At 38.5% G+C, this 26609-nt stretch overlaps 2 protein-coding genes across 23 annotated transcripts in view; one reads left to right on the top strand and one right to left on the bottom strand.

Moving 5' to 3' along the window:
• ZRANB3 (zinc finger RANBP2-type containing 3) overlaps positions 1–21309 on the bottom strand; it is a 51796-nt gene extending 30487 nt beyond the window's left edge. For 2 of the 6 annotated variants that reach the window (XM_054830750.1, XM_054830755.1), the window contains exons 1-3: positions 20789–20873; positions 13619–13777; positions 23–41 (exon numbers count right to left, since the gene is read on the bottom strand). In XM_054830750.1, coding sequence (XP_054686725.1) covers positions 23–41; positions 13619–13770 — 171 coding nt within the window. In that variant the 5' untranslated portion in view covers positions 13771–13777; positions 20789–20873. Of the gene's footprint in view, positions 1–22; positions 42–13618; positions 13778–20513; positions 20639–20788; positions 20874–21032; positions 21117–21206 lie in introns of those variants that run through there. The other 4 variants (XM_054830753.1, XM_054830752.1, XM_054830751.1 and 1 more) reach the window with 4 other exon arrangements.
• Positions 20997–26609, top strand: part of R3HDM1 (R3H domain containing 1) — a 90544-nt gene continuing 84931 nt past the window's right edge. For 9 of the 17 annotated variants that reach the window (XM_054830735.1, XM_054830744.1, XM_054830738.1 and 6 more), the window contains exon 1: positions 20997–21115. The gene's annotated coding sequence lies outside the window, so the exon portion shown is untranslated. Of the gene's footprint in view, positions 21116–21310; positions 21329–21935; positions 22074–22352; positions 22911–26609 lie in introns of those variants that run through there. The other 8 variants (XM_054830740.1, XM_054830748.1, XM_054830745.1 and 5 more) reach the window with 3 other exon arrangements.

Here is a 26609-nt window from a genome sequence, read left to right as displayed (position 1 = left end):
GAGGAACAGGAACATCACTTACCTCATCAGCAATCATACACCTAAGAAATAAGAGGGGGAAAAAGCAGAAATTAATAGTAAATATAACAGATAAACCAACAGTTACAAATTGTTTACTATAAATTTAAGTTATGGATTTACTGAATCAATGAAAGCAAAAAAGGTAGACTTCACTCCTACAGATATCAACTACAAAAAGAAAATTTGGTATGAATTTGAAAGTAAGTATGCCAATTATTCTAAAAACATATATGCAATTTGTTAGCAATGCTGAAGAACTTGCATTGTAAAATTGAATTGCTGCTTTGGTCTAGTGCTATATTAATTGTAATCTTAAGAGACATTTTCAAGGCAAGAAGTGCATCTTCAATTTTTTTTGTCTTTCAGAAACAGTGATGTTTTTGTTACTTAATGATTAAGGATTATTTATTTGTCAGACTGATTTTAAAAAGCTGCTTTCCAGAGCTGTCACATTTGTTTTGAAATAGAAACAGACATTCCCTCTCCCTAACCAATTATAATAGATAAAGTATTAGAAAATGAACTTGATTTTTTTTTCCCATTTTGGAGTCACTTAATTAATGCTACTCCATGTAAAGACAATGACAACTCCAAGTCCCCTGCCAAAACTAGGGGGAAATTCTGTTCAGCATATTTACATTTTCTAAACATTAAATGGCATCTTTGATATGAATTTCTTCTAGGTATTTTAAGTTATTTAGTTTATTTCAGTTATTTAGTACATACATTCTTAACTCAAGTAGGGTTTAGGGAACTTAAGTGTTTCTAGACCATCAAGCTTCTTCATCAAATCTTTGAGATAGGATGAAGGACAAAGGGAATTATTTCACGAACATTTAGTTAAGCCATTAAATGGATGACGCTGCATCTTTCGAAACGCATACCCTCAACTATTTTACAAACACAGCTCTCAGCTACTTCACAAACTTTTACCACCACTACTTTACAAACTTTTCCAAGTCGGAAAAAAAATAATCCACAAAACCTAACCAACAAGCCTATCCAATTCAAATGAATTACAAGAGTTTGTTCTACCTCTAGTAATTAGTAAATAAAATACATATATTAAATTTATACACACTGACAAATTCAGAAAGGCACGAGTCCAAGCAAAAACTGTGAAAATAAAGAGGTACAGAGACAACCTACCCCCTTTAAGTCTTACAGCAAGGTGATGACTTAAAGTTCCCTTTTCTCCTATAGCAACCCTGGACTGCATGAAAATACAGATTTACTAAGTATCTTCTGACCAGAATCAATGCTGGGAATTCCAAGGCAAGATCTGAAACAGGCAGAAAGCGTGAATTTCTGCAACTTCATGAGAATTGCCAGAGTTCGACAGCAATACTTGCTTGGGCTGCAGTCAAATAATTAGCAACTAGATGAATTCCCCAGCTACTAAGTAATCTGGGAAGTTTTTCAGGCACTGTATAATTTTCTAAATTGTCATAAAAAGCAAATTGCAATAATAACTCCCACCAGTCGGTATCATAGTGCCACGCAAAGGGCATGGGCTTAGTCAAACCATTGATCGAGAAATACAGCAGTAAGCGCTGTCGGTTGAACTCAGTGACAGCAATAGACTGACAGCTCTATGCAGTCCATCACTTTGCTTGAGGATTTATAAACGTTTACTGACAAAAAAAAAAGTGCCAAGTCTCAGAAATGATGACATATTTCAAGCTCTGGAAGGGAATAAACTTCACAGGCCACTCTGCTTGTTTTCCCCCTGACTCAAGTATCCTTCTGCCTTGTGCTTTTCACTTATTATCCCCAGTAGCTTTCAGTCATGGACGCAAACTAATCTTGATTAATTGCTCTGGACTAATTCCTCTTCATAGTCTGTTCCCAGCCACTGCAACTTCTAAGGAAATTGAAACTTCTACTCTTGTGCCACATAACTATAAATGCATCCACCACACCCTGTAACTCAAATACAACGTGCCTTCCATGAAAAAATGGAAAAAATCTTCATGGTCTTTATGTCTATAATAAAATTTAATACACCAAGATATAAATGTTCTGTATTTTGACACCCAAAGTCTTTTAAAATAATACAGAATTGCTTTTTTAGTGTTAGGTACTCTGAAATTAGCGTAGCTATCCAAAACCAAAGTCGTCTTTTCTGCGCAAAACCCAGCCACTTTGCACTAATGATTAATGCTCGTAGTAGCACCATCAACTTAGAGTTGCCATTATGTCTAATAACATGCATCTTGCCATGGGGCCAAACCAGACATTTCTGCGGTTAAAATAGAAATCTCAGCAGAAAACCTACACTGGCACTTTTCAGACATGATGTGCAAGATAAATGTTTGATATTCTGAGAAACACAGTATACTGCTGTTTGCTCACTCCATCTGCCACTGTAAATTTCAATGTCTACCAATTTCATCACTTACTTTCAACTCACATAAAAAATAATTCAAAATATATAACTTAATTTTTTTGTAAGTAACAAGCTATCTACTTGCAATAGCTTTGTAACCATACTTCCCCCACAAGTTGTTAGGAATGGAGCAACGAAAAGAAAGGAAGAAAACAAAACAAAACCATCAAGTCTGCACAGATTTACAAAGGAAAAAAAAGCACGAAGAGAATTATTTTTAGTGGAAACTCATGATTGTGGGGCCTTAATGCCTGTGATTTGCAGCTGAGCAAAGACATTTATTTGCAGACAAGTAATACACAATTCTAATTTTAAAATGTCCGGTTTTGCTCAATTCAAAGACTGATTTTTGTTTTCATTTAATACTCATTGTTAATTGCTTGAACTGAAGTTTACAAAACAAGTCTTTCTTTTTGCAGATTCTTTTAGAGGCCAAGTGCTTTCAGTACATTAACAATGTTTTTTGAGAACAGTTTGAAGCTTGAAATCAATTGAAATGCACAACCTACTGGTGCAGGGTTTTTAAAACTCCTTACACAAATGCAGAAAATGAGTAAGACTACAGCAATTAGCTACAGAGCAGAGGCATTTCAAGAATAAACCAAAGACCTTCTTCAACAATATAGTATATTTAATACAAGGATATCAGAGCAAATGTACAAATATAGCAATAACGGAGAGTACATTGCATCCAAGTAGCATCTGGGAGTAAGGAAATATGGTAGAGAGGACAGGAATACAAATGTTCCTTGCCAACTTGTGCTGACAAATACAGTACTTCTCAGCACATCAACTTACATTTTAGTAGAATTGCATAAATAATGAAATGTTAATTATGCCAGTTCAGACACGCAGAAATCAAAGTGAGAATATGTAAGATCCTATTGCACTGTTCTTTAGCATATGTGAACTAACTATTTGGACCCTCATTCTTTCTTTCAGGATAACAAGCTAAAATGAAGAAATTCAGAGTGATTTACAAATTGCTCTGACAATTAGAAGCTGAAAAGCAATTAAAATAAAAAGCCTTAAAAATGTCAACCGCAGGAACAGATGTTTTTTCCATAAAACGAGGTGGGGTTTTTTTCATTAGAGTGAACTGTAGCCATTTAAATTTTGATGACTTGAGTATCTGCCGAAGAATAAGAAATTGTTGTGGTTTGCTTTTTGCACTCATTTTCAGGCTGTGCTCATAGAATCTTTGCTGCTAGAGCATCCTCTGTTTTCAGGTCTATTAACTTCCACTTAATATGTCTGAAGTTAAACTTCTTATTTAGCAGCAACAAAGTTGCTGCCTTTTAAATATTTACAGAAACTCATCATGTTGTTGCTGGTAAACAAGTGGAAGCACAAAGTAACTGCCATCATTTTATCCACAACATAACCACCCTTAAAAGATAATCATGGTAAAGTGATCAACAGAGTTTTATCCTTCTTGTTTCTGCACCAATACAAATAGAGATTCCACAGAAACACCCATATGCTTAAAAGTTACATGTCTATCATGATATTTTGCTATTTAGTTAAGTATTCACTCTCTTCTCCCACCCAATGATGAAATAGTTTTGTCATAAGTAATTTGGATCTTCTTCCTATACTTGCAATCCATACAATTTTAGTCATTTAAACATTCAACTAGATACATCACAGATTGATATGAATCAGGTGCACAAAATTGTTTTTAAAGCTCCAGTTAGAGTATCTGAACATGTTAAGTCCTCTGTGATGATACAGTTAGCAACATGAATCATTTCTTTGATCCACGCTGTTCATACTCAAATTTCTGAAGTGCTACAGTTTTAAAATTGCTGATTTATGCCAGTTAATTAACATTGTTGATACTTGATAAAAGTTTTGACATAATACACAAGATGAGTTTATGATACAGGTAGAAGTTAATAAAACTAATGTAAGTGGAAATTGAGGATATTGAAATTATTTTATGACTTAATACATTTAACAGCATTCATTCTCTGTAGTTTTCACAGTTTTAGAATAAGAACCTTAAAGATGCCTGCTTAATGTAGTTACAAAATACGAGTAGTCCAAAATTTTTTCATTAGACTCATACAATGAAAAAATCAAGTGTTCCCAGTTTATAATCACAACAATTAGATTTGAAAGGTAAAGAACTTTCCCATCATTATAGCTCAGATCACACAGAACTTAGATATCTAACAGTTGCATTAAGCTGTTAAAAAGCAATACTTTATGTTTTGCTTTACATAACCTTAAAAATATGCAGCCTCTATTTAAAACAAACTTCAGTATGTTCTATATTATTGCAGTCAGACAAGCTGCCAACATGAACATAAAGGTTCCATGCTGTCAAAGCAGAAGAAACAGATCTTCAGCTACATTGAAGGGACAAATATGTATTTTTGTTTCACATATTTTGACTGCAAGAAGACAGACTTCTTGTTCTCTGAAGTTCAATTAGTCATTTCCTCTCAACTGGTAGTTACCCAATCTGAGCTTCATCATTCATACCCCATCTGTTCATATGACACCTTAATAATAGCTCTATCCAAGAATATAAATCAGAGCCATGATACGCAGTTTCATATCCTGTTATAAGCTCAGCCCACATGGTCAAAAGTTTCAGAAAAGCAAGGGGAAAAAAAAAAAAAATCATTTTAGATGTCTCAGTTACACTTACTGTCAGCAGTAAAGTCCAATCGTGCAAAGAGCACACAGTCCATGGCAGATTCTTTCAGATTCTTTCCCATTTTATTTTTAAATGTTTCCCTTCTTCATAGTGAATCCTGTGACTAGCATTTGAATCTCTGTCCATTTATCAAGGAAATCTGTTATTTTTTTCCTAACAGAAAGCATCAGAATCTCGTTGGGATGCATTGCACGTGCTGCTACAATCTTCCTACTATTTATAACCCTTTTGCAGTTGTAGGGTTAGCAATGGGCTTTGGACACAGTAGTATCTTTCATAAATAGAAGGGAACCACATAGCCTGGTCTTCACTAGGATTTAATAACCCTTTCATTTGGAGATATATTAGCTTTAAAATAAAACTACATTTTCCCTTAAAATGCAAAGAGCAAAACAGGAAGCTTTGTGTGAGAACCTATCCTGGTCAGGGACTATGCATGCATAGAAGAGAGCAAGAAGTCTACTGTGTTGGTTCACCTCAGGTGCACATAGGTCCAAAACCTTATTGCTGATCCCCACACAAAAGAGAACAAATGCAAGCACCTGAGGTTATACACAAAACCCATCACTGTGTTTGAAGCTTTATTCTAAATGTAAAGAATCACATACTTTAAGGAAGCACACAAAGCTGGATAAGTCCAAACCCCAGAACCAGACATTCACGAGTTCACACGCACTATCAAAACAGTCTTGTAAAGGTATCACGCACCATGCAAAGGTGCACTTACAGATTCTTACTACAGTAAACCTTGGAGAGGAACCAGAAGTTAGCAAAAAACAGGTGAAGGAACTAAGGAAGAATCCAAAACCTAGCCCTACGAAAGCTCTGGTCAGGAAAGTTCTGCCTCTGGAAGGACAGAAAGCAGAATTTTTCAAACCTCAAAGAGCACAGAAAGAGGTCCTGATTGTGTTGATGTCAAGAAGATTGGTACCAACTTTGTAAAGCAGAAGGAGAAGCAGATCTTCAAAATTTTAAGCAGATGAGTTGATTGGAGAAGCAGAAGGAAACTGAGGCTAAGCTCATGTGGCATACGTCATATAGCCACACAGAAATAGTCTGCATCAGGAAGAGGTTAATACTAAAACAGCTTCATAAAATGACTTTCAGGGAAAGAAAAATTTTAAATGAAAACAATTTCTATTTCTGTGTGTCTGGGTTACATTCAGGTCACCCCTTTTGAAATGTCAGCAATATTAACCAAGCAAACAATACAGTTAAAGTTTCTTACATTAATTATGGTTACTTCAGCAAGGCATCTTTGCAAAGACAAAGAATCTCATTTTGAACTTTACTCTTGCAAGAATGCTGATTAACACAACACTGGCATATATCTAAGGTCTATATAACCAAGAAATCTACCAAGTCATACAGTCAGTGCTAAAGGTTTCTTGTAACTACAGAAATATTTTGCAATAATATCCTCTAGAGAGTTCTGCCTCCTTACACCGAGGATTAAAAGCTATAGGGGTACAGCAATCCAACACAACTATTGCTTGCTGTGGGGATAATTTCATTTTTTGATTAATTTTCAACAGCTATTTATCCAGAAAAAAATAGTTAGAATCGCAGGTAACTTTTTCAGAACAAACTTCAGTTTTAAATGCACTTTCTGAGACAAACAGCCAGCCGTAGCAATTAATTTCTTAAAACACTGAAAAATTGTTACTATTTAAACAAATTAAAGCTCGTTTTGTTAATGCAGTCTTTGGAACATGTTGTACAGAGGAAGCTCGCATCTTTCTTTCACTAGTGTGGGTGTCCTGATATTCTTGGGATTCTCACCTACTCATGTGAGTCAGTTTTATATAACGCTACAACATACAATTTACCTCCTACTCACAAGCCAACACTTTAGCACTAACATCTTAACCAAGGGTTATTTAAGGAATCTGAACTTAGTACATTTTTATATAAAACTGCGCAAGCAACCATTACATATGTGTGTCAGTAATCACTGCACATAGTCCTAAAACTAGAACAAAGAGAGCTGACTTCCTTGCAAAAATAATCAAGGTTGTTTCACCAAAAATAGAGCCCCAGAAGATTTAAGCTAGATGATACCCTTGCTCTTGAACCACACTAGGCATTTTAAAAAACCTAAATAATAAAAAATCAACCCTCAATCTAATGTAATATGCACTAAATTGCCACATCTGCAGTGTTAATGATTCTCTAAAGAAATGTAGAGGAGAATGGTTGTGCTGTCTTATGCTTTTCTCCAACAGTCCTCAACATGTAGCTGAAAAAACATCTGAAATGCTTTATTAAGATCTGAAATCTATGAGAGAACATTTGCCAACATATATTAGCATTTTAGCTTTGACAAAGATGCATGGAATAACACATATCAAAGTGGTCAAGTTGAAGGTTAAGCTCAGACACTTAATAGGTTTATAGAATATGTTAATTGAACTGTTAACTGATAAAAATTCTAGTCAAGAAGACACCTAATAGTGATAGTGAAAACTCTCTACCCATTCAGTCACCGGCTTGAGAGACAAATTGGTTCACCAGCTGACTCAATGCAAGAAAAATTTACTTCAGTTAATTAGAACAGTTGGAATAACACCAACTGCTTTCAACTACTGACAATCTAGGCTACAAACCTTAACCTCAGTATTAATTTGCGTGACTGAAATACCTGTGATCAACAGTAGCTCTTCCTTAGTATGTAGTCTAGTGACTTTCAGTGAAATTTGGGTACTTACTACTTTTCCAATAAGCACTGCTTTCCCCAGTGACCCTCCCCCTACAGTGATCTGCACTGCAAGAGCTGCAGAGAACTACTCTCTTCACGTCTTCCTCCTTTAAAGTTAGCTGAACCAGGCAATGGGGAAAAGAATTACCTAGAAAAGTGTCTCATCACTAGTTTCTCCATTTTTAATTGTTCCCAGATTCAATGTCTTTTCCCTCCAGCACCCCAAGCTCTCAAAGCCAGTGTCTAGCTTGCTCCTACGCTTGGTTCCTTCTCCATGCCAATACTTCAAAATACTTCCATACCTTCCAAATACTTCAAAAACAACCATCCATTCAACTGTTGACAGAATATCTCATTTCTTTTCTGACATATACCTCTGAACTAAGCAATTCTGCTGATCTTTTCCATGTTAATTTCTCTCCTCTAACTTGTCCCTTCTTCAACACAAGTGCAAAGACATCATAAAGCATGTGAATTTCAATTGTTTACCCAGCTACCTTTGGGGTAGTTTTCACTTTTGCCCATGTTCTTCCTCTCCTTCCATTAAGTCAGTCAGAATTTGACTCATACTAGTTTAAGACCATATTTTTTCTCACTTGCATTAAAGTGGCTTATCTCACATACTCAAAACTGATCACTTTAATTCTGCCCTCTCCCTGATGCTTATAGTTAAACACACCAATTTTTCATTGTGGATACTCCCGCTGCAAACTTTCATTGCACACAGCTAACACTAAACTCATTTCCCCTCTCTTCATCACTGTTGACAACCTATTACCTGCACTTGTAGTCTTCATGTCACTTGGTTCTTTTCCATTCTAACAAATTGTGCCCTGCATTTTTAAAAATCTGTATTTTCTTCTCTATTCCTGCTGCTAAAAGTCCACATTTAAGCCCAGGTAATTTCTCAGATTACTACCATTGTTTTTTTTCTGTTCTTAAATCTTTTAACTCCACACAGTTCCTTTCCTGAATGACATTCTACATTCACTTACTGACAATGCATTTTTCATTCCATTTGAACTGCTTCCCAGTTCCTCCAGCATCACTTCCAAACAAGCCTCCTTGGCCATGAAAACTCTGCAGAATTTGGCTCAATCTCTCATTCATACTTCCTGCATCTGAACCTCATTCTGCGAGCTAGCATCTTCATTTAATCATCTCTCTCTCCTTTGACACTTCTCAGATGTGAAATGTACTCTGAAACATTACAAATCGTCTTTAAAAAGAGAAACCTTCCTTTAAAACCACAGTACTCACAGAGCTAGTCCATATTTAATTGCTGAAATGTATTAACTGTTTGATCCTCTACATATTCATTAAATAGCCATTCTGTTCTTTTTCCCCAAGGATTACTTTTCAGCTTTGTTTTCTAAGACTGGAAACAACTGCTCATCATTATGATGCAGGGTTTAAGGACTCAGATTTATTACAGAATTATAATAATTTCATAGACCTAAAATGAGTTGTTGAGTATTTTGGAATAAAAGAAGATTTCCTTCTTACTTTAGCAAGAGACTTATGCCTTGTTCACCTATCTTTTTCAGGCTATCTAACCACAATCTACTGAGACTAGAGACAGAAATCACATTAAAAAGTTACAATTATTTTTATTCCTAGTTCTTTTTGATTTGAAGATCTACAAATAATGGAGACACTTGTTGGTGGCATTTGATGCTTCAAGTGACTAAGTAGAAATTAAAATAAAAATGAAACATTAATACAAATATTCCTAGACATGACTAAAAAAACCCCAACACCCCCCAAACCCAAATGTGAATGGAATTTCATTTTCTAACATGCAAATTTAATTAATTCAACACCTATTAAAGTCAGTGTGACAAAACCAGAACGACTAAGTAGATCTCTGAAAAGGGACTATGATTAACATCATTCTTTCTGTCTTTGAATTTATCTTCATGTTAAATTCTGAACTCTCCATCTTAAGATCAAATTGGTCACAAGTTTAATAACAAGAATTCAGATTAACTCCAGTCTCACAACAACAGTGATACTACAACATTTGGAGTCATTAAAGGATATTCTGTTTGGTACCTATACCAGTTCTACATCCTTAGCTGCAGCATATAAGAACGATATATAGTCGTTGTTATGTGCTTACAGGGAAATAGTCAGAATATTCACTAAGATTTTCAGCAACTTATTCAAAATAAAATGGCCCAATATTAATAAAACTTGAAGAAAAAAATCTTCTTATAGATATCCTCCAAAAATACTGATGTCAAAACCAATATACTGATAATTACAGATAGCTACAGGTCCAGAAAATATGAACTCTCTGTGTCAACCATTTCTGTTACATTTTTCTTTCTTTAGAAATCAATGGTTAATATTTTCACTGCGTAAATGAAGTTGTATGCTACTTGCTTAAGTTAAACTAAGATGTTAAGTAAACTAATAGGCTAATAGTGTTTTCAGGACTTATAATAGAGATGAAAAAAGCAAAGCAAAATTCAACTGAAAGTAACGACACCATATCTCCCAGAAGAGAAATACTGAGAAATAATACTGGGGGGACAATCCAACAGTAGCCTGTAGAATATTTTTGTTAAGTGTTCCTTTAAACTATGTAGCTGATTCTGGGGAAAAAAAAAAAAAAAAGACTACTTTAGACAATGGTAAAAAGCAGTTGGTCTTGCATTTCATCACAACACAGACTTGCAACAACCTATGACCTTTTCAAACAAAGGACAGAAAAATTAGACATAGACAGTAACAGATATGTAAACATGCATCTAGGCTTAGTGCTTTAAAATGGAAAGGGAAGAAAAAAAAATCTATTTTCTTCTCTGAAATTTTCTTATTCATAGCTACTATCAAAGACAAGAGACCAAAGAAAATAAATACACTGAAAAAGCAAATTAATCAGTAATCATGGATCAAAAAAACTAGTAAAGATAAAAGCAAAGTGAAACAAAAGCTCTGGTAACTTAAAAAGCCAATACCAGACAGAAATCAACAGTGGCATTATACAGGAGAAAGATAGACTAATAGACGACATAAAAACCAGAACCAAACTCAGTAAAAATTACAAAAATAAGAATGAAAGGGAAAAAAAGTTAAACAAAAGTGTAAGAGAAAAAGACCTACTGTTCTAGCACAAACTAAAATGTGCATGGAAGCAAATGTAGACTGAATATATTCTCTCTTATTATATCAGTTTCCAAAAGTTAGAAATATAACTCCCTTAGTCACTCAACTCAAATGGAAATGATACCTTTCACACTAACTCAATGGCTAATACAGAAGAATCACCTGATTCAGGCTATCTAGTTCAGAGTCCGGACAAAGAAAACTTAACCTCTTCCTCAAGGTCTAAAAAATTCTATTAATAGACACATTTCCAATCCTCCCTACCCCTGCCTAATGCACTGAACATGCAGACTATACGGTGGGGTTTTTAAGTATAAAATAGTTTTCAAGGACACAATTTCTGTGTACTCATCTTTTCTGCAAATTAATGTTTGAGATTATAAAGACCAAACATTGTTTCCATCGCTAAGTACCTCTTCATTCTCAACTGCACTTCTGAAGAATAATCTCTAGTAAGGAATAAGCAGCCATGCAGTTATTTATCTTTAAGGCATGTCTGTGAGCTAAAAGGTATCTCAGCATATGTTGGACTATACACTGTCTTGTTGGCTCTAGAATTATTATTTGCTAGAAAAGTGTTAGGCAGTCTCAGTTGGTCTAGACAATGCCTTTGGAGCAGCTACTGAAAAAGCTTTTGATTCATTTACTGATGAATCAAAAGCACAAATCACAACAGCATATTTATTTCAAGCTCCGGGAAAAGACAAGGGAATTAATAGCTTACTCCCTGCCCCTTCCATGCAAGAAATAAAAGTTTGTTCTAATATTAAGTCCCTTTTCACACTGGGTGCTTGTCTGACCTGAGATATCATTAATTGAATCTCTTCAGCCAACAACAGAGCACTTTCTCTACATCAGTTTCCTGCCACTACAGCAAAGCACAGATTGAGTGATCACTGCAAAGAGAGTGCATAGCCTGAGGGAGAGAAAAAAAGAAGAGCCAAGATGCACATACTGCTTACTTCAAGTCCTATGTTTATATATTTTTAAAACTAGATAAGACACTTTCATAGAAAAGTACCAGATCCTGCTAAAATATACCACTGGGAACACTGAAAGAAGGCTTCAATCATTACGAAGTGCACAAAAGGGAAAGACTGGGGTGAGCCAAGGGCTGACAAACTAATAAGAATATTCAGCTACAAGCAGAGGCTCTTGTTCTCTGTTTTAGGACAGAAAGAAAATTAGATTTCCTGAGCAAGGGACAGATTTAAAAAAATACTCCTCAGGAAAGTTTGACTTAATACATTTTACTTTATGTAGAGGCTGGCTGAGAGTGTGCACACAATTCCTCAATTTGACTCAGCTAACATATAGAATTTGCTGTGCCAGGGAGTGAGATTTCTTGCAATCATGATGAAAATACTTTCATATGCATGCCACAGTAAAATCAACGGTGCCGTATTACTCAGTCTTTTGTTAGCGAAGGGTTTCAAGAAAAGAAAACAACATAAAGCCCATAACCCTAATGAAAATGATATAATTCCCTCCTTGACAGAGAGTCATTAGCCTAGGTATTCCAAACCTTTTTAGATACTTATTGCAGACAATTGTTACTTCTCAAACAAAAAGAAGAAATATCTGATTAAAAATTATCTAGTCCTACAGTTAAGCTGCTTCCGGAGGAACTTCTATATTGTATAATAGGCTGCAAAAGATTACACTTTTCAAATACATCCACTAGCCTAGACTAATTAACATTAAAGAAACTATGCACATTTAATGTCTTCTGTTATTTCACTATTTGTATATACAAAAGCATCTCAGTTGCATACTATATAAACCTCACTTCCCCTTATTAGAATCTTTCACCTTTAGAAAAAGAGGTGCACATTTCTTTTCTCCTGCAAAAAATTTCACAAACATTAGCAAGCAACTCCCTTAGACCCTAAGCCTCTTGTTCTAGGCAAGATGATGGAATGATCAGAAACTAACTTCATCTTTCTTTAAAACCTAAGCTAAAATAATTTCATTTGTGCCAGACATCTAAAATGTCATTACTTTCCAGAAGAACAACATACAGTAGTTTCACATCTTTAGGTTGCAATTGCCTAAATTTTCTAAAATTTATAAGTGTGGAAATAGCATTTCCCTTCCCTCTTCTTTGCCCCTGTAACTCAGTAACAGGCTCTTACTCAGCAAAATATTTTCAGCCTCTGCTGCATAAACTATTTTTCTGATTTATTAGGTACTTAATTGTTGAATGCCTGCTCTATCAGTTGTTGCACTTGCTAACTGAGCACTCTGTAAGGCTTCTTCTGCTCTGCTGTTGCAGCTCAGTGAGCTCCAGAACACTCTGATTACATGCCAGAATTGTACTAAGTTTAAAATAGAACACCACACAGATGCATCAAGATCTGTTAGTCATTCTCTTAACAGCTCTACCACGCCATTAAGAACTAAAGAAACAAATCTGAATTAACTTATTTTAAGAATTCTCTATTAACATGACAAAAAGGATGGTCCTACTGATATCAACCTCTTCTTACATGAAGAGATCTTTGATACTACAATCCTCCTTTGAAAAATGGATCATTAAACATTTCTTCATCCTCTGGGGAAAAACCAAAACCATCCCTCATTTTAAACCTCATTATCTTATAGTTTACAAAAGATTTCTGTAATATAACTCACCTAAGAGCTCCTGGTATTGCATAGCCTTTGTAAAAACTAATTTACATTTACCTAAAATAACTATTTTTAGCATATGATACAATAAGGATTTTACCTGCCACTTCTCTGAAGTGCAAATATGATGCCTTTCTCCTGAAAAGGAAGCAGTTTCTTTCTCAGTCTTTCAGGTAGAAAGGACAGCTTAGCATCAACATTTTCTGAATAAGAAGCTTCAAGTGTAGGTGTTTCCTGGAATGTGCTAGCCATGTTGAACCTAAGGGATACAAAACAAAACAAAAAAGTCTTACTTAAAAGACAAGTCTGCAATGCATTACAGAATAAAGCTTCATGGACCAATAATAATCACTGCGTCTTGAACTATTCAATATCTACACAACTTTTCTCAAGTCTTGAGAAATCTTCCTAGAAAGGATAAAATAATGCAGATGACGGAGGAAAAGCCCACCGCCTCAGTATCAATAAAATATTCTAACTATTCCAGTATGAAGAGGTCAGCAGGTATCACTTCATTGGTGCTATGAAACAGTTATTTAAGAAAGTTCCCTATGCATGGATGAAAGTTATTGGCCATTCAAATACAGTTTACTTACAGACATTGAAATATAACTCCTTTAGTAAACATTTTTCAGTAAAGTTACAGGAAAAAAAGGTTATTTAACCTTCTGATGATGGAACTAACAGCTTTCTACAATTTTTAACCTTAAGAATCAAATTCAGAAAAAAGGGCAAAATACGCCCAGTTTGGGGAAATAAAAAAAAAGAAAAAAGAAGAAAAAAAAAAAAAGAACTTTATTCCCCTCAGAAAGAAACAATCTTAAACCACAGAATTAATCAATGAAAATTCTCATACTGTGCTTCAGACTAAAAATGTGCATTCTTCATTCATTTTGTCCAAGGGGACAGGATCAGAGAAGAAATATTAATTTTTGTTCTCCCAATAGACTTTAAACAAACATTTAAACAGCTCAGTAGCAGTGTGCTAACTAAACATGAAGAAAACAACAAACTTTTACATCAAAGCATTACCTAATTATTTTTGATTCATGGCCTGTGAGAGGAGCAGGGTTACCTTAACAATTACGGGAATGAAGAATATCAGCCAAAATATGCTTCCTGTATTGTTAACAGTAGATATTGTACCACCAGCTTTGACAGCAAAATTCTGAACATGTTGCACTCAGATTTGTTGATAATGACATATTTCTGAAGTAACTTGGAAGGAGTCAGACACGATTTGGTGGGATGAATCATTATATTCGTAAGAAGAAATGTGCTGAGCTAAATGGTCATTTGCTTCAAGGATCTGCAGGACTAAGTAACTTGCTTTTTTACACTGACTGGTTACAACGTAAGATAGACATGGGGACAATGCAACCAGTTAATCAACCTAATAAAGCATGATCATGCAAAACAGAGTTTGCAATAGTTTCCTTCTATTGTGATGGAGTACAGGTGAGGAGATAAAACAGATTCAGATGAAACTATATGCTACAGTGAAAGCACAGCACCTCTGTATTCCTGAATAATTCCATTTATGAAATTTTATTTACAAAACTTGATGTACACTCCTCCAGCTGAAGTTATGTTCTCTTCAGTGAAGAGAAGCTATCTATAACTGCACTATATCTACACCTATAGCCCAAGTTGAAAGAGCCTGGGCTTTCATTCTAGCGCAACTATACTGACGTCTTCTAACACGTCATCTTCCACAGGCCTACACTAGACTAAAACTGAGAAATCCTTCCACTGGGATGGGAGAGGGGGTTCCCACTGGAAGTTTTCCAAGACGGTGGGAACTGCCTAGCCCCCGAGAGCCCCTCTCCATGGTGCTTACCCCGGCGGCGGCTCGGCCGCGGCGGAACGCGGCGCACCGAGCCCTTGGCCGTGGTGCTGCAAGATGCGGAGCAGAGATGCAGGAGTGGGATTCGCTGAGCCCCTGCTGTACACCTCTCGCATTGCCGAGTCCTGTCCTGCTGGACAGTTAATATTGTCTTAAAATCAGGGAGATCCAAAGACAAAGGTAAAGAATAGAGGGCTAGAGAGCACTGCAAAAATAAGTTACTGGGAATCTGCCGCTTCTGGAGCAAAATAAAAAATAAAAAATTGGCACTGTCAGTACTGTTGATAAAAGTCTCTAACTAGGCAAAAGAAAACTCCAAACCAAATAAAAAAAGGACACTTCTCCCCCTCCCCCCCCCCAAAAAAAAAAAAAAGAAAAAAAGAAAAAAGGACCTGATTGTTCTGGAAATCCACTAAACTGTGGATGAGAATTTTGGACTATCCTGTCACTGGCATCACCCATCAGACTAATGAAATTCAGATAGAAAATAAGTACTTTTTTTTTGGTTATATGATGACTTACAGGCATACCTATTAAGATACGCATCACAGACATTCAGAGAACTGGAAAGTAAATGCTGCAGATGAGCCTACAGTCAAGTTTCATGAGATTGTTATTGTGAAAATATCGAACAGGGTAACATTGCAGACCTTCTGTGCATATCTTCTTGGACATCTATTACCACTTCCACACTGAAGTGGTGTGTAACCACAACCATTTTGACATACGATTGTGCTGGACAATGGGGGAGGGGGAAGAAGTGAATTTAAATTTAAAATATCAAGCAACACTCAAAAGTTGAGGCATAAGGGTTGTATTTACCATTGTTATGGATTTTGCTTTATTTTGTATAAAATTACTTAACTGCTAGAGAATGTTTTAACAAGCATATTCTTGAAGAGTTATCCTTTCTCCCACATGTACAGTCCTAGAAATATTATCGCACATGTATGAAAACAACAATCCTAACTGGAATCACAGATAATGCATGTGCATGTATACATACACACTTAAGGGCTTTTGTATAAACATAGTTTTAACCCTTGTCTCAAAAATATGTAACTCAAGGACCTAAAACCCGATGTTACTCACTGGATGAATACAAGTGATTCACACAGCAATAAGAACTCCATGGCTGGAGAGAGGCTGCTGTTGTGCTTCCAATAGCACAAACAAGGTATAGAAAGCCCAGTTCTCAAGTAAGTCTGGTACTATCACGAAAAAGACAGGATCTTTTCCCCCTTGATTCATATCAGGTCATGCACTCAAGATGCTAACCTAACAAGAGACAAGCCCAGTGCTGCTAAACCTCCTCCTGACACAGACTTCTGACTAAAGACCTTCTAGAACATAACCAGTCCAAAGATAAAGAGGGATACTTTTTGAATGTCAATGAAATAGCCAGTTATAGAGAAAGGAAATCTGGATTTCTTTTGAAAACCAGACATTCTGTGTCAAGTAAATGTGATTGCACTATTGACTGTGGCTTTTTTTTTTTTCTTCTCATTTTTATAAGTGGAATCTCTCTCATCTTTAAAGAAACAATATTCTTGTACCTTGGGCTTCTGGAATATTCCATAACAGATAAAAGCATTATGATCAGTATCAAGGCTCTTTGATGCATGTCCATCACTGAAATTTGCTTAACATAAGAAGGAAAGCCTCTGGCTTGCTCCGTATACCCAAAAGATGCATTGCACACAAAAGAAGCCATAAAGCTCTGGTAAATACCCACTTCATCTCTCAGTTGAGCAAACAGAAATGTTTCAGCTCTAACTGTTGGGAAAGCAATCATAATCACTTCAATAGTTCTATCACAATATTTTCCAGAGTTGTGGGGTTTTTTTTCTTTAAAAGTTGATTAAGGTACTTCAAGATTGCTGGCAAAAACAAACACTAAACATTTCTGTAGAGCCAACATTAAACAAATAAGCTGCAGGATTGGTGGACTCAAACCTGCTCAACACTCAGTTCTGTGATTCACCCCTAAAGAAAATTCCTGACTCATTTTCTGTGATGATTTTCTATGCTATAAAAGATGATATACGTCTGATCAGCTTGCTACATAGCTTGTTGTGAGCAACAACATGAGAATGAAATATTGACATAACTAACTTTATGTTAAACTAGATTATGACAAGATTCTTTCACTGAAACATTGCATAAACCTGAGTTAGAGAAGGCACATGTGATTCATCAGTACATAGCAATATTACCATAAAAAATGTTTCTGGATCAGTCACTAATAAGGTTAAAACTGACTCTGCAGGTTTATCTTAAAAAGTAGCAACACAGAAAGCACTAACTACCAGATACGTACAAGTTTTTATTTTTTTCTCTAGGTGAATAATTAAAGAAATGCATGGTGAATAATTAAAGAAGTCCACATGCAACGAACAATGACCATTACAAAAACATATACAATGACTACTGTGAGCGCAAGACAGGACAGCAATATGAATTGTGTATTTCTAAACCTCTCACACATTGCTCCTTGGCAAGACAAAGTAGTGTGCGTAACTACATTACCCCAATATTCTCCTACTTATCAACTTTATGCTCCAGTCCTTTGCATTTACCTTATCTACGCTATTATTTTAACTTGGACTACAAGCTTTCAAAGATGGACTTTGCCATCTGCTGTGCATATATAATCTACCACTCTTGCAGCTGATTACTATGGAGTTCATGGCAAGTAAAAAATACCTCGGGTAAAATATTTGATGCTTGAGATATGATTGCCTGAGAACATGCACTTCAGAATTAAGTTTTAAGAACTTAAGACAACTAAAATATACTACTTTTTTTTTTTAAAGTAACACTTACATAGTTCTTTCCAAACCTTTTAAGTTTACTTCAATTACTGTAAACATGCACTTTTTAATGATCATACAAAAAAAAAAAAAATCACATCCTGAAGATTCAAAGATCTCTGTCATGATTTATGAATAAACAGCAGTGATATAAAAAACCATATTCAATCTATATTCATGCCTGCAGCACTATTTTATGATATCCAAAGTCATAGAAGACACTATGAAAGGTATATTGACCCTATGAAAGATTTATTTTGGTTGTGTAGAAAATGAGAATGAACAGTGATGAAACAAGACAGAGAAAGAAATTAATTCTACCAAATTGCCTTTTATTGATTTGCTAAAGTAATAATTACACTGAGAATCAATGCCCTACTTGTGTATAATGACTTTGGCAGTGGTGGTCATTTATATTTTGTTTTGAGACAGATCAATTATGTACACCACTGTAGTAACATCAACAAATTAAACAGCCCTTTTTTTAAAAAAAAAAATTTAGTCAGTGTAGCAGAAGTTTGTGTCTGTTTCTCTACCCATTGCAGATTTGGAAGATCTAAGAAGAGAGAAAGATTAGTGCATGTTTTCGCAAACTACATTTTTTCATTTGTTTCTGTGTAATATGTTGTAATATGCATCACGTCAACCTTCCTGTGTCTCTAGATCACAAGCTCTGGAACTTCAGTTTTCTCAGACAAAATACACCTAAAAGGTTTGGTGCGGAGACCTAACTTTTCACTCAGAGTCCCTTCAGCTACAAAAGTTTTATGAGTAAAAAATTAAAACTGTACAGTATTTTCTGAAGTGTTTTAAAGGAAATAAAGGATGAAATAGCTGAATTACTAAACCCAGTAACTTTTAATCTAAAATTGCTTTAGTATCTCAGGACTAGCTAGAGGTAAATGATGCCAACTTTTAAAAGCAGGAGCAGGGAAGACTCATGAAACTACAGTATAATTCATTTAGAGGGCATAAAAATCAGTAAAAGTTACAAAGTGTAGAACTTGTGAACACCAGGATAACTGTGTCTATTTGGTGGGAGTCAATACGCCTTTTGTAAAGGTGAGTCTTATCTTCCAAGTTTATTGACTTTTTTTTGAAGAGAATCTGCAACAATGTACCTATAAATTGGTTGATGTAGTCCAGTTTCTGCTATTTTTCAAAATTAATTAAATTAAAACAGAATAAGTTTTATAAACGTATTTGTACAGTAATTATAATTTCCAGGAAAACTTTCAAGAAAGTCCCTCAAACTTTTACAAAAACTGAGCTGTTATGTGACAAAATGCACTGAAACTTTTTTTTTTAATACAAGCAAGTAGACTGTTTATATACAAGAGAAACAACACCAGCAATATTTCAAAGGAATCTGCTCCAACTTCTGTTATGTTCAATGAATTCATAAGTGATCTGGAAAAGTAACCAACCACTGAGGGATAAGGGCAGTGTAAATACTAGTAAAATAAAATAAAAAAAAAAAATCTGGAATTCTTTCTGTCATTGCTGCTGCTATACTGCATTTCACTACAGACACTTATCCTTCCCGAGGTATGTATTGAGACCCAACTTGTTGAGGACATTACCCCAGGTGATACATTTCTTTATTGCAAGGTTGAATGCAAGACTGACAAGAACTTCAAGAATGACTATTTAAGTTTTGCAAGAGCTGTTTGTCAAGACAAGCTGGTAATAGAATGTAAACCCACTATTTACTTTTACAGACCAATAAGTATAGCTTTTAATGCAGCTCAGTAGCAGATGCCTAAAACAAACGAGTATTTCCATCAAGCATATTTGCTTCATAAATTTTCTCTTGATGGTCCTAACTGCTCCACAACTGTATGTTCAATAAAACTTAATAGGGAATTTAAGGCTCTAAGAAAATCATAGGACCTTGGTTGATTGATTGATCAACCATTTTTCCACCAGTGGAATAATAAAGAGTTGAAAAACTATCCAAGCAATTACAGTACAGCATTTTAAGTGTTTCTCTCCCCTGTCCAGTTGAGGAGGGGAGTAATAGAGTGGCTTTGGTGGGCACCCGGCCTCCAGCCTGGGTCAACACACCAATATTACAAGAAAAAGCAATCAGAACAAAGGACATCACAAGACTCTGTAGCACACACGTTCTTCCAAAGGCTAGCAGAGGAAAACAGACACCTTAATACCTGCCTAGGGGCATTATTTTTTTTTTTACTTACACAATTCCCTGTACACAGCAGCACCCTGCAATAGCAGAACTACCTGAGCACGTGCTGTGATAACCCAACAGCCAGGGTGAGCAGAACTAGCAAGACCTTCTGGCACAAACACGGCTGAGAAAGAACAAGAGTCACCTGGAAGCTCGTCCCTTTATAACGAGTGATTCCCACCTAGGGCATCCCCCGACGCCGGTCACTACGAAGCCCCTCAGCTCGTTACATCCCAGTGCACCGCGGGGCCAGGCCGCGCTTTAAGCCCAGCCTCCACTCGCAAGGCGGGACCCAGGCCGCCCCCTCACAACCACCCCCCACCTCCTCCCAGGCCACTGCGCATCACACCACAGCGCAACCACACGGAACAGGCTGGAAACGGCCCCTCCCGCTCCCTACTACCCCGAGGAGCCGCTCACAGGCGAGGACCGCTGGGCCAGGCCCCGTCACGTCCCTCAGGACTTCGACCGCCACCACCCCACACCACCGCGGGCTCTGAACTCAAACCGCCGCCGCCCGGAAATGACGCGAAACCTAAGCCGGAGGGGGGGGGGAAGCGCACGCGCGGACGCAGTCGCGGGCTTCCCGCCGCTGCCCGGCGCGCGCGCAGGGCTTCCGGGCCCGGGGACCGTTTTTTCTTTATGCTTTTTGTTCCCTCCTCACCCCGTCTCTCTTCCCCGGGAGCGAGTTAAACGGCATGTTCCTGCCTGGCGGTGTCTCGTACCGGCCCCTGCTTCGCTCGGATGGTGCGCGCTGGTGGGAGGGTGTGCGGGGGAGAGAGGGAGGGCTGAGGGAGCCGGAGGGGGCGGAAAGGGGGAAGGAAGACAGCGCGGTTACCTCACGGTAGACGCTGCTTCGAGAGGGGCTGGTTGGCTGGGAGGAGAGGGTAGCAGGCGCAGAGATGGCGTTAAGGGCTGAGCTGAGCGAGAGGCCCGCAGGCAGTGTCGCCCGCCCTAAAGGTTGGCGGAAAGAGTCGCTGAGGGCTGGAGCCAGGGCGAGGGGCCCGGAGGGTGGAAGGGTGCACGTCCGAGCCGGGACTACAGCTCCCAGCCTGCCCTGCGCTGGCCCGGTCGGGGCTGCGGGGGCTTCGTGGGCCTATCGAGAGGGCTAACGGGGGGCAAACCAGCGGAGTTGGGGGTGCTGCTGCTCGGGGTAGACCGCATCCCAGGCGGCAGTGGACCTGCTCGGGCGCGTTACGGTCAGAGGAGGGTTGCCGCCGCCCGGGGGAAGAGGGCTGAGGAAGAGGGCATACGCAGGCTGTCATTAGCCGCGGGAGCAGTCCGTCTGCGCGCCACCGCGCTGCCAGTGGTCGTCTGCTGCCCACAGCGGGCGGGCAGTGAGGTGCCGGTCTCTGCAACGAGGTGGGGTTCTTATTGGTGGTCACGGCCGCCTGTCAACGCAGCGGCGTTCCTCGATTGGCCGCTGTTACCTGGGCGGGCTTGCGCCCGCGTAAGCGGTGAGAGGCACCACTCACCGGTAGCGCCGGGGGAGAGCGCCACGCCTCTAATTGGCCCGCGCGGCCGTTAATCATTAGCATTCTACGCAGCTATTGGCGGCGGTGGCGCAGCGGGGCGGGCCTTTCTCCCCGCCGCGGCAGCAGGAGGAACCCGGGCGGCTGTCGGGGCTGGCAATGGGGTTAAGCGTCCCTCGTGCGTGAGCCCGCCGCCGCCGCGCCGGCCTCAGCCCGCCGGCCGCGCTGCCGCGGTAAGGAGCCCGCTGCCCCGCCGGGGAAGGCGCCCCTGCGGGCGGAGGGCGGCGGCGGCGGGGGGGCCGCTCACTCCGCTGAGGAGAGCGGGGGTGGGGGGAGCGGTCGGCCGCGCCCGCAGTGCGGAGAGCGGGGGGCAGCCGCTGAGGGAGGGCGGCCGCGCCGCCGGAGCGGGCGGGCCCGCGCGGGGGGAGGGGCGCGTGCCGTTGCCGTTGGGGCCGGCTGGCGGCGGGGCCCGGCTGCACCTGCACGCCATGGGGGCGGGGGGGGGAGTCCCGGTCCGGCGGGGAAAGGCTGGCCCCGTTTCCCTTCCCTAATATAGGCAGAGCTGGCCGCCGGCGGCGGAGCGGGCCACGGCACGGCGGCCCGGAGCTGCGCTCCCGCCCCGCCCCGCTGTGGGGCCGTCGGTCGGCCCGCCTGCCCGCCCCGGGGCTGCGCCTTCGGCCTGCGCCGCCCGGCCTGGGGTCTGTCCTGGCTGCGCTGTCGCGGTTACTTGTTGGAGGATGTTGGTCGCCGGCCAGGCGCGCTCTCTCTGGGAGCCGGGGGTAGGGAGCCAGTCGGGGGCCCTCGGAGCCCTTGAGGCGGTGGGCTCTAGGGGTGCCAAGTGTTGCAGGGGTGGGGCTTTCGGCTTTAGCCCCTCGGGTTAGCAGTAGTGGTCTGCAAGCGTACTGCCCTCATATCGGCTATCTCCCCTTGTGTTTTCTGGGGGGAAAATGTTAGGTTCATGCTGCCTATGATAGTGTTGGAAGAGGGTTGTTAACCTATTATGGGGGTTTTTTTTTTTCTGTTGCGTGTTGGACAATTCTGCATGTGGATATATCTAGCATACTATAAGCGTAAGTAGAGTCGAGTGCAAACTGTGTCACAGCCTGATTTTTACAGTCTCTTTTAATAACATTTTAAAATGAGTTTTCAGCACTGAAAAAGGGTTTCACTTTATGAGCAAGACAGAATGAGGAAAAAAAAGTAAGGCATAGCTGTTTCTTACATTGAGTCTAAGAATAATTCAGATTATTCATAGTGAGAGATTTGCACAAATTCTATTTTACATACTTAAGCCTGTAGTACAAGGTACGCAGTGGATTTGTGTGATCTCTATAGAAAGCTGGATTAGGAAGGTGATAAGAACAAAATGAGAGATGGATACTTTGTTTAGGATGCATTGTCAGATAATATAATCTACAAAAGTGTGTGGTGTTTTGGAGTGTTTTTAAAATGGTTTCAATTTTTAATATTGATACCCTTTTTTCATTAGCATGAAACTAGAGAGATCTTGTGTGCCTAATGCAGAATAGGGAATGTGCTGGGGTTTTTTTCTCTCTTAGAGTGTCTGACACTAGCCTTTTTGCATTGAGGCATTAACTTGCAATTTTCAACGTGGTTACTTCCTCATGTCTTGTCTTCTACAAGGAGTATTGTACTTGAAATTTGTTTTTTGGTTGAATACTAAGGAGAAGACATGATCATAGGAATCTTACAGGGCAGTAATTCTTGTGAATGTTAGGTTAGGAATACATATTTATTGTTGAAGTGAAAGCAACACAAATGAAGTTCTGAAATTATTTTTCAAAAGGTTTTATTAAAAAAATGCTATTCAGGAGGAAAATGGCAATGGAAACATGCTTTCTTTGACAGTCTTCCATTTGTTTGTTAAAAATAATATTGACAGGCAGCTAATATTAAGCATTTGTTTTACAGTAAATACTGTGATGTCAAGGGTTTGAGTGTTTTGTAGAAAATATGTAATTTATAGCTTGTACTCCTTAAAAAAAAAAAAGCTCCAATGGTAAAGATAATATAAAGACTTGTGTCTTTTCAGTCTTGGCAGGTCAAAAATGTAGTATGTGTAACTGCATTGCTCGCTATTGCTAGGTCACTTTTTATTTTACAAAACTGTAAACTGCTATCAAGATCAACTACTACTTTTCTCAGGAGTAAAAATGAGTTTGACTAAATACCAGTAATTTTAAGGGATGTGCAGTGTACTGGATTAGGTTTGTTAACAATTTTCCAGAAACTATTTGTTAAAGATTTGGGAAAGGTGAATTACTAAAATCTGTTGCAGTGGTCCTCTTGATTATATTTTATTTTTGTGTGTGTGTATGGAGGAATAAAGAAGGAAAATCTGAGGAGATGGATATTGTTGCTTTCTTCTTTCTTGTCTTAAGCATAATTCTGTCTATGCTTTTTTTTGTCCTTTAACTTGTATTAAGGTTTTTGGGTTTTTGTCTTGTGTTTCAGTATATTTGTTTTACTTATTTTATAGTACTTATTTAAAGTCTGACTGTGAAACTGCTTCAAACTAGCTGGACATTCTAGGTGAAGTGCTTTATGTATAGCTCTGGGCATGAAACACAAATACCATGATTTTGTGTTTTATTCAGTTGAAAGGTGCTGTCATTTTGCTCCAGCAGCCTGGGTTAATTGAAGTTCCTGTATCTTTGTATCACCATTTTCACGTATTTAACTCTGGGGAGAAGTAATTTGACTAAGAAATGTAGTGCCACATCATTTTAAAATACAATGCTATGTTTAAAGTTTCAAGGTACTATATTCTAGGCTATTAAAAGTAGTTGATACAGTTGCATTTTTTTGGACTCTTTGGAGAAAAATGGGAGTTTTGAAAGCATGCTCATAAAGAGTGGGTTGTCAGATAGTGTTAATGGAGCAAAATAAACTTTGAATTTGCTGCAAAGTAGCATACATTCCATTTTTTAAAACCTTTTAACATGTATTGACAGCATTGTTAAGTTTTGGTGAGGTAGAGAGCTCTATGCTATCACTCTTATTACCTGCATTAAAAATAGCAACAACTTTGGATGTCCTGATTAATGATAGCCACTAAAATTACTGTTGAAGTGTATAGATTCTGACATTTTTGAGCATGCTCTAATTCTTGTTATTTCATAGATATGAAGAGAGTTAAGCAATAGCCAGTAAATACAAAATACTTTAATTCATGGGTGTGACATCTAAGGAGCTTTCATAGAAGTGGTATTCTGTAATCCTGACACCACTAGGTTGGAAGGACTGCAAGAGTGTTGGGGTTTGGGAGCCCAGTTAAGCTTTTCATGGCAGTTTTCCCACGTGCATTCCACCTAGTAATGGCTAGATAGGACTGACCCAGGGGCTTTTGTTAAACGCTGCATTCCAAATTGAGCCTTTTAGTAGTGGAAAGATGAGTCGTTTGGCAATGTGAGACCTGAATAATAGGTCATTCACACCCGTACTCTTTAGGCAAGAAGAATCCATGTGAATGCCTTAATATGGTACTTACTCTGGATGATAGGTGGCATATATGCAAGCCCATTAAAGTAGGTTTTATGTGTATTTGTGGTTTTTTGTTGGCTATTCTTTGAGGTGGTGGACTGGTGTGTTGTATAACAATGTTAAGAGATTTTTGAAAGCTGTATTCGAAAGCTCTATTTCAGATCATAAATCTGCAACAGATTATGATTAAATATTGGGGAAATTGTACTTTCAGCCTGCCTATAATCTTATTTTGATTTCATAACTTTTTGAAGGAGTGCTTTAAAGGAAATATGGTCTGAAGCCAGATTTATGGAAGCTCAGCAGCCTTAATTACAGAACAACCTCCACTGCTACTCTTGTGCATGAGTTAGTCTTCTGCAGTTTAATGTATGTATTGTGAGAATCCCGTCAACGTTTCATTTTATGATATGAAGTCTTCTCCAATATATAGAATTAAGTTTCCAAGAATATTATATTTTGTTATTGTACATTTGTATCCAGGCTGCTGAAGCAAACTGTAGATTTGAAGAGCATGGCTGTGGCATGCTTATTCAAGGGTTTCTTTTCTTTTCTATTCTTTATCTTGGAGCTCTAGAAGGGATCAGGGCATTATCTCTCTGCAGCCATTGGTTTCTGCATAAATATTTATATACTGCATTGCTCACCTGTCTTTTTTCATCTACAGTTTATCTCTTTCCCAACATCAGTTCTTGTTATTCTTTAATCTATAACTAAAAAATTTGTTTATAAAATGGAATTTTGTCCTTTATTTAACACTCTCAACTCTCTCCTCTGCCCCCTCCCTGGGTTTATTTGTTAGCAAGTTTGTACTGCCAGTTATGAAAGGTCTTTGTTCAATCATGTGTATAGAATGGACTGAAGGCTGAAGCTTATCAGGACAAACATCTTAAATATCATTAAAGTTATGGCTAAATAGCATAGCATAGTTGCTCCTTCATTTTGAAAGCATAGTTTTAGATAACTTGCATTACTGGGTCAAAAAATAACCCCTAGAAGGCATAAATGTAGAAGGTGTCATTGTTGGATTTGGTTTAGCTGACCATTCTTAGCAAAGATCCGGTGCTGAGTTTTGGTTTTTTATAAAAAGTGTTTTGCGTGATTGGCTAGCAGTTAACCTACCATGATTGTTTTGAAGAAGTACGTTCTCAGCTAAACGAGGTGTAATAGTTTTCTGTTAGCGTCCAACTAAACCATTGTTTTACTTTACGTTACAGTGAAGCAGGATATGGGTAGATGTGGTCCTTGCAAATATCTGCCTTTGC

This window comes from Grus americana, chromosome 6, assembly GCF_028858705.1.
Source record: "Grus americana isolate bGruAme1 chromosome 6, bGruAme1.mat, whole genome shotgun sequence".
In the NCBI taxonomy this organism is placed as follows: Eukaryota; Metazoa; Chordata; class Aves; order Gruiformes; family Gruidae; genus Grus; species Grus americana.
The sequence above is the reverse complement of the archived record's forward strand: the minus strand, read 5'-3'. Positions and strand labels throughout refer to the sequence as shown.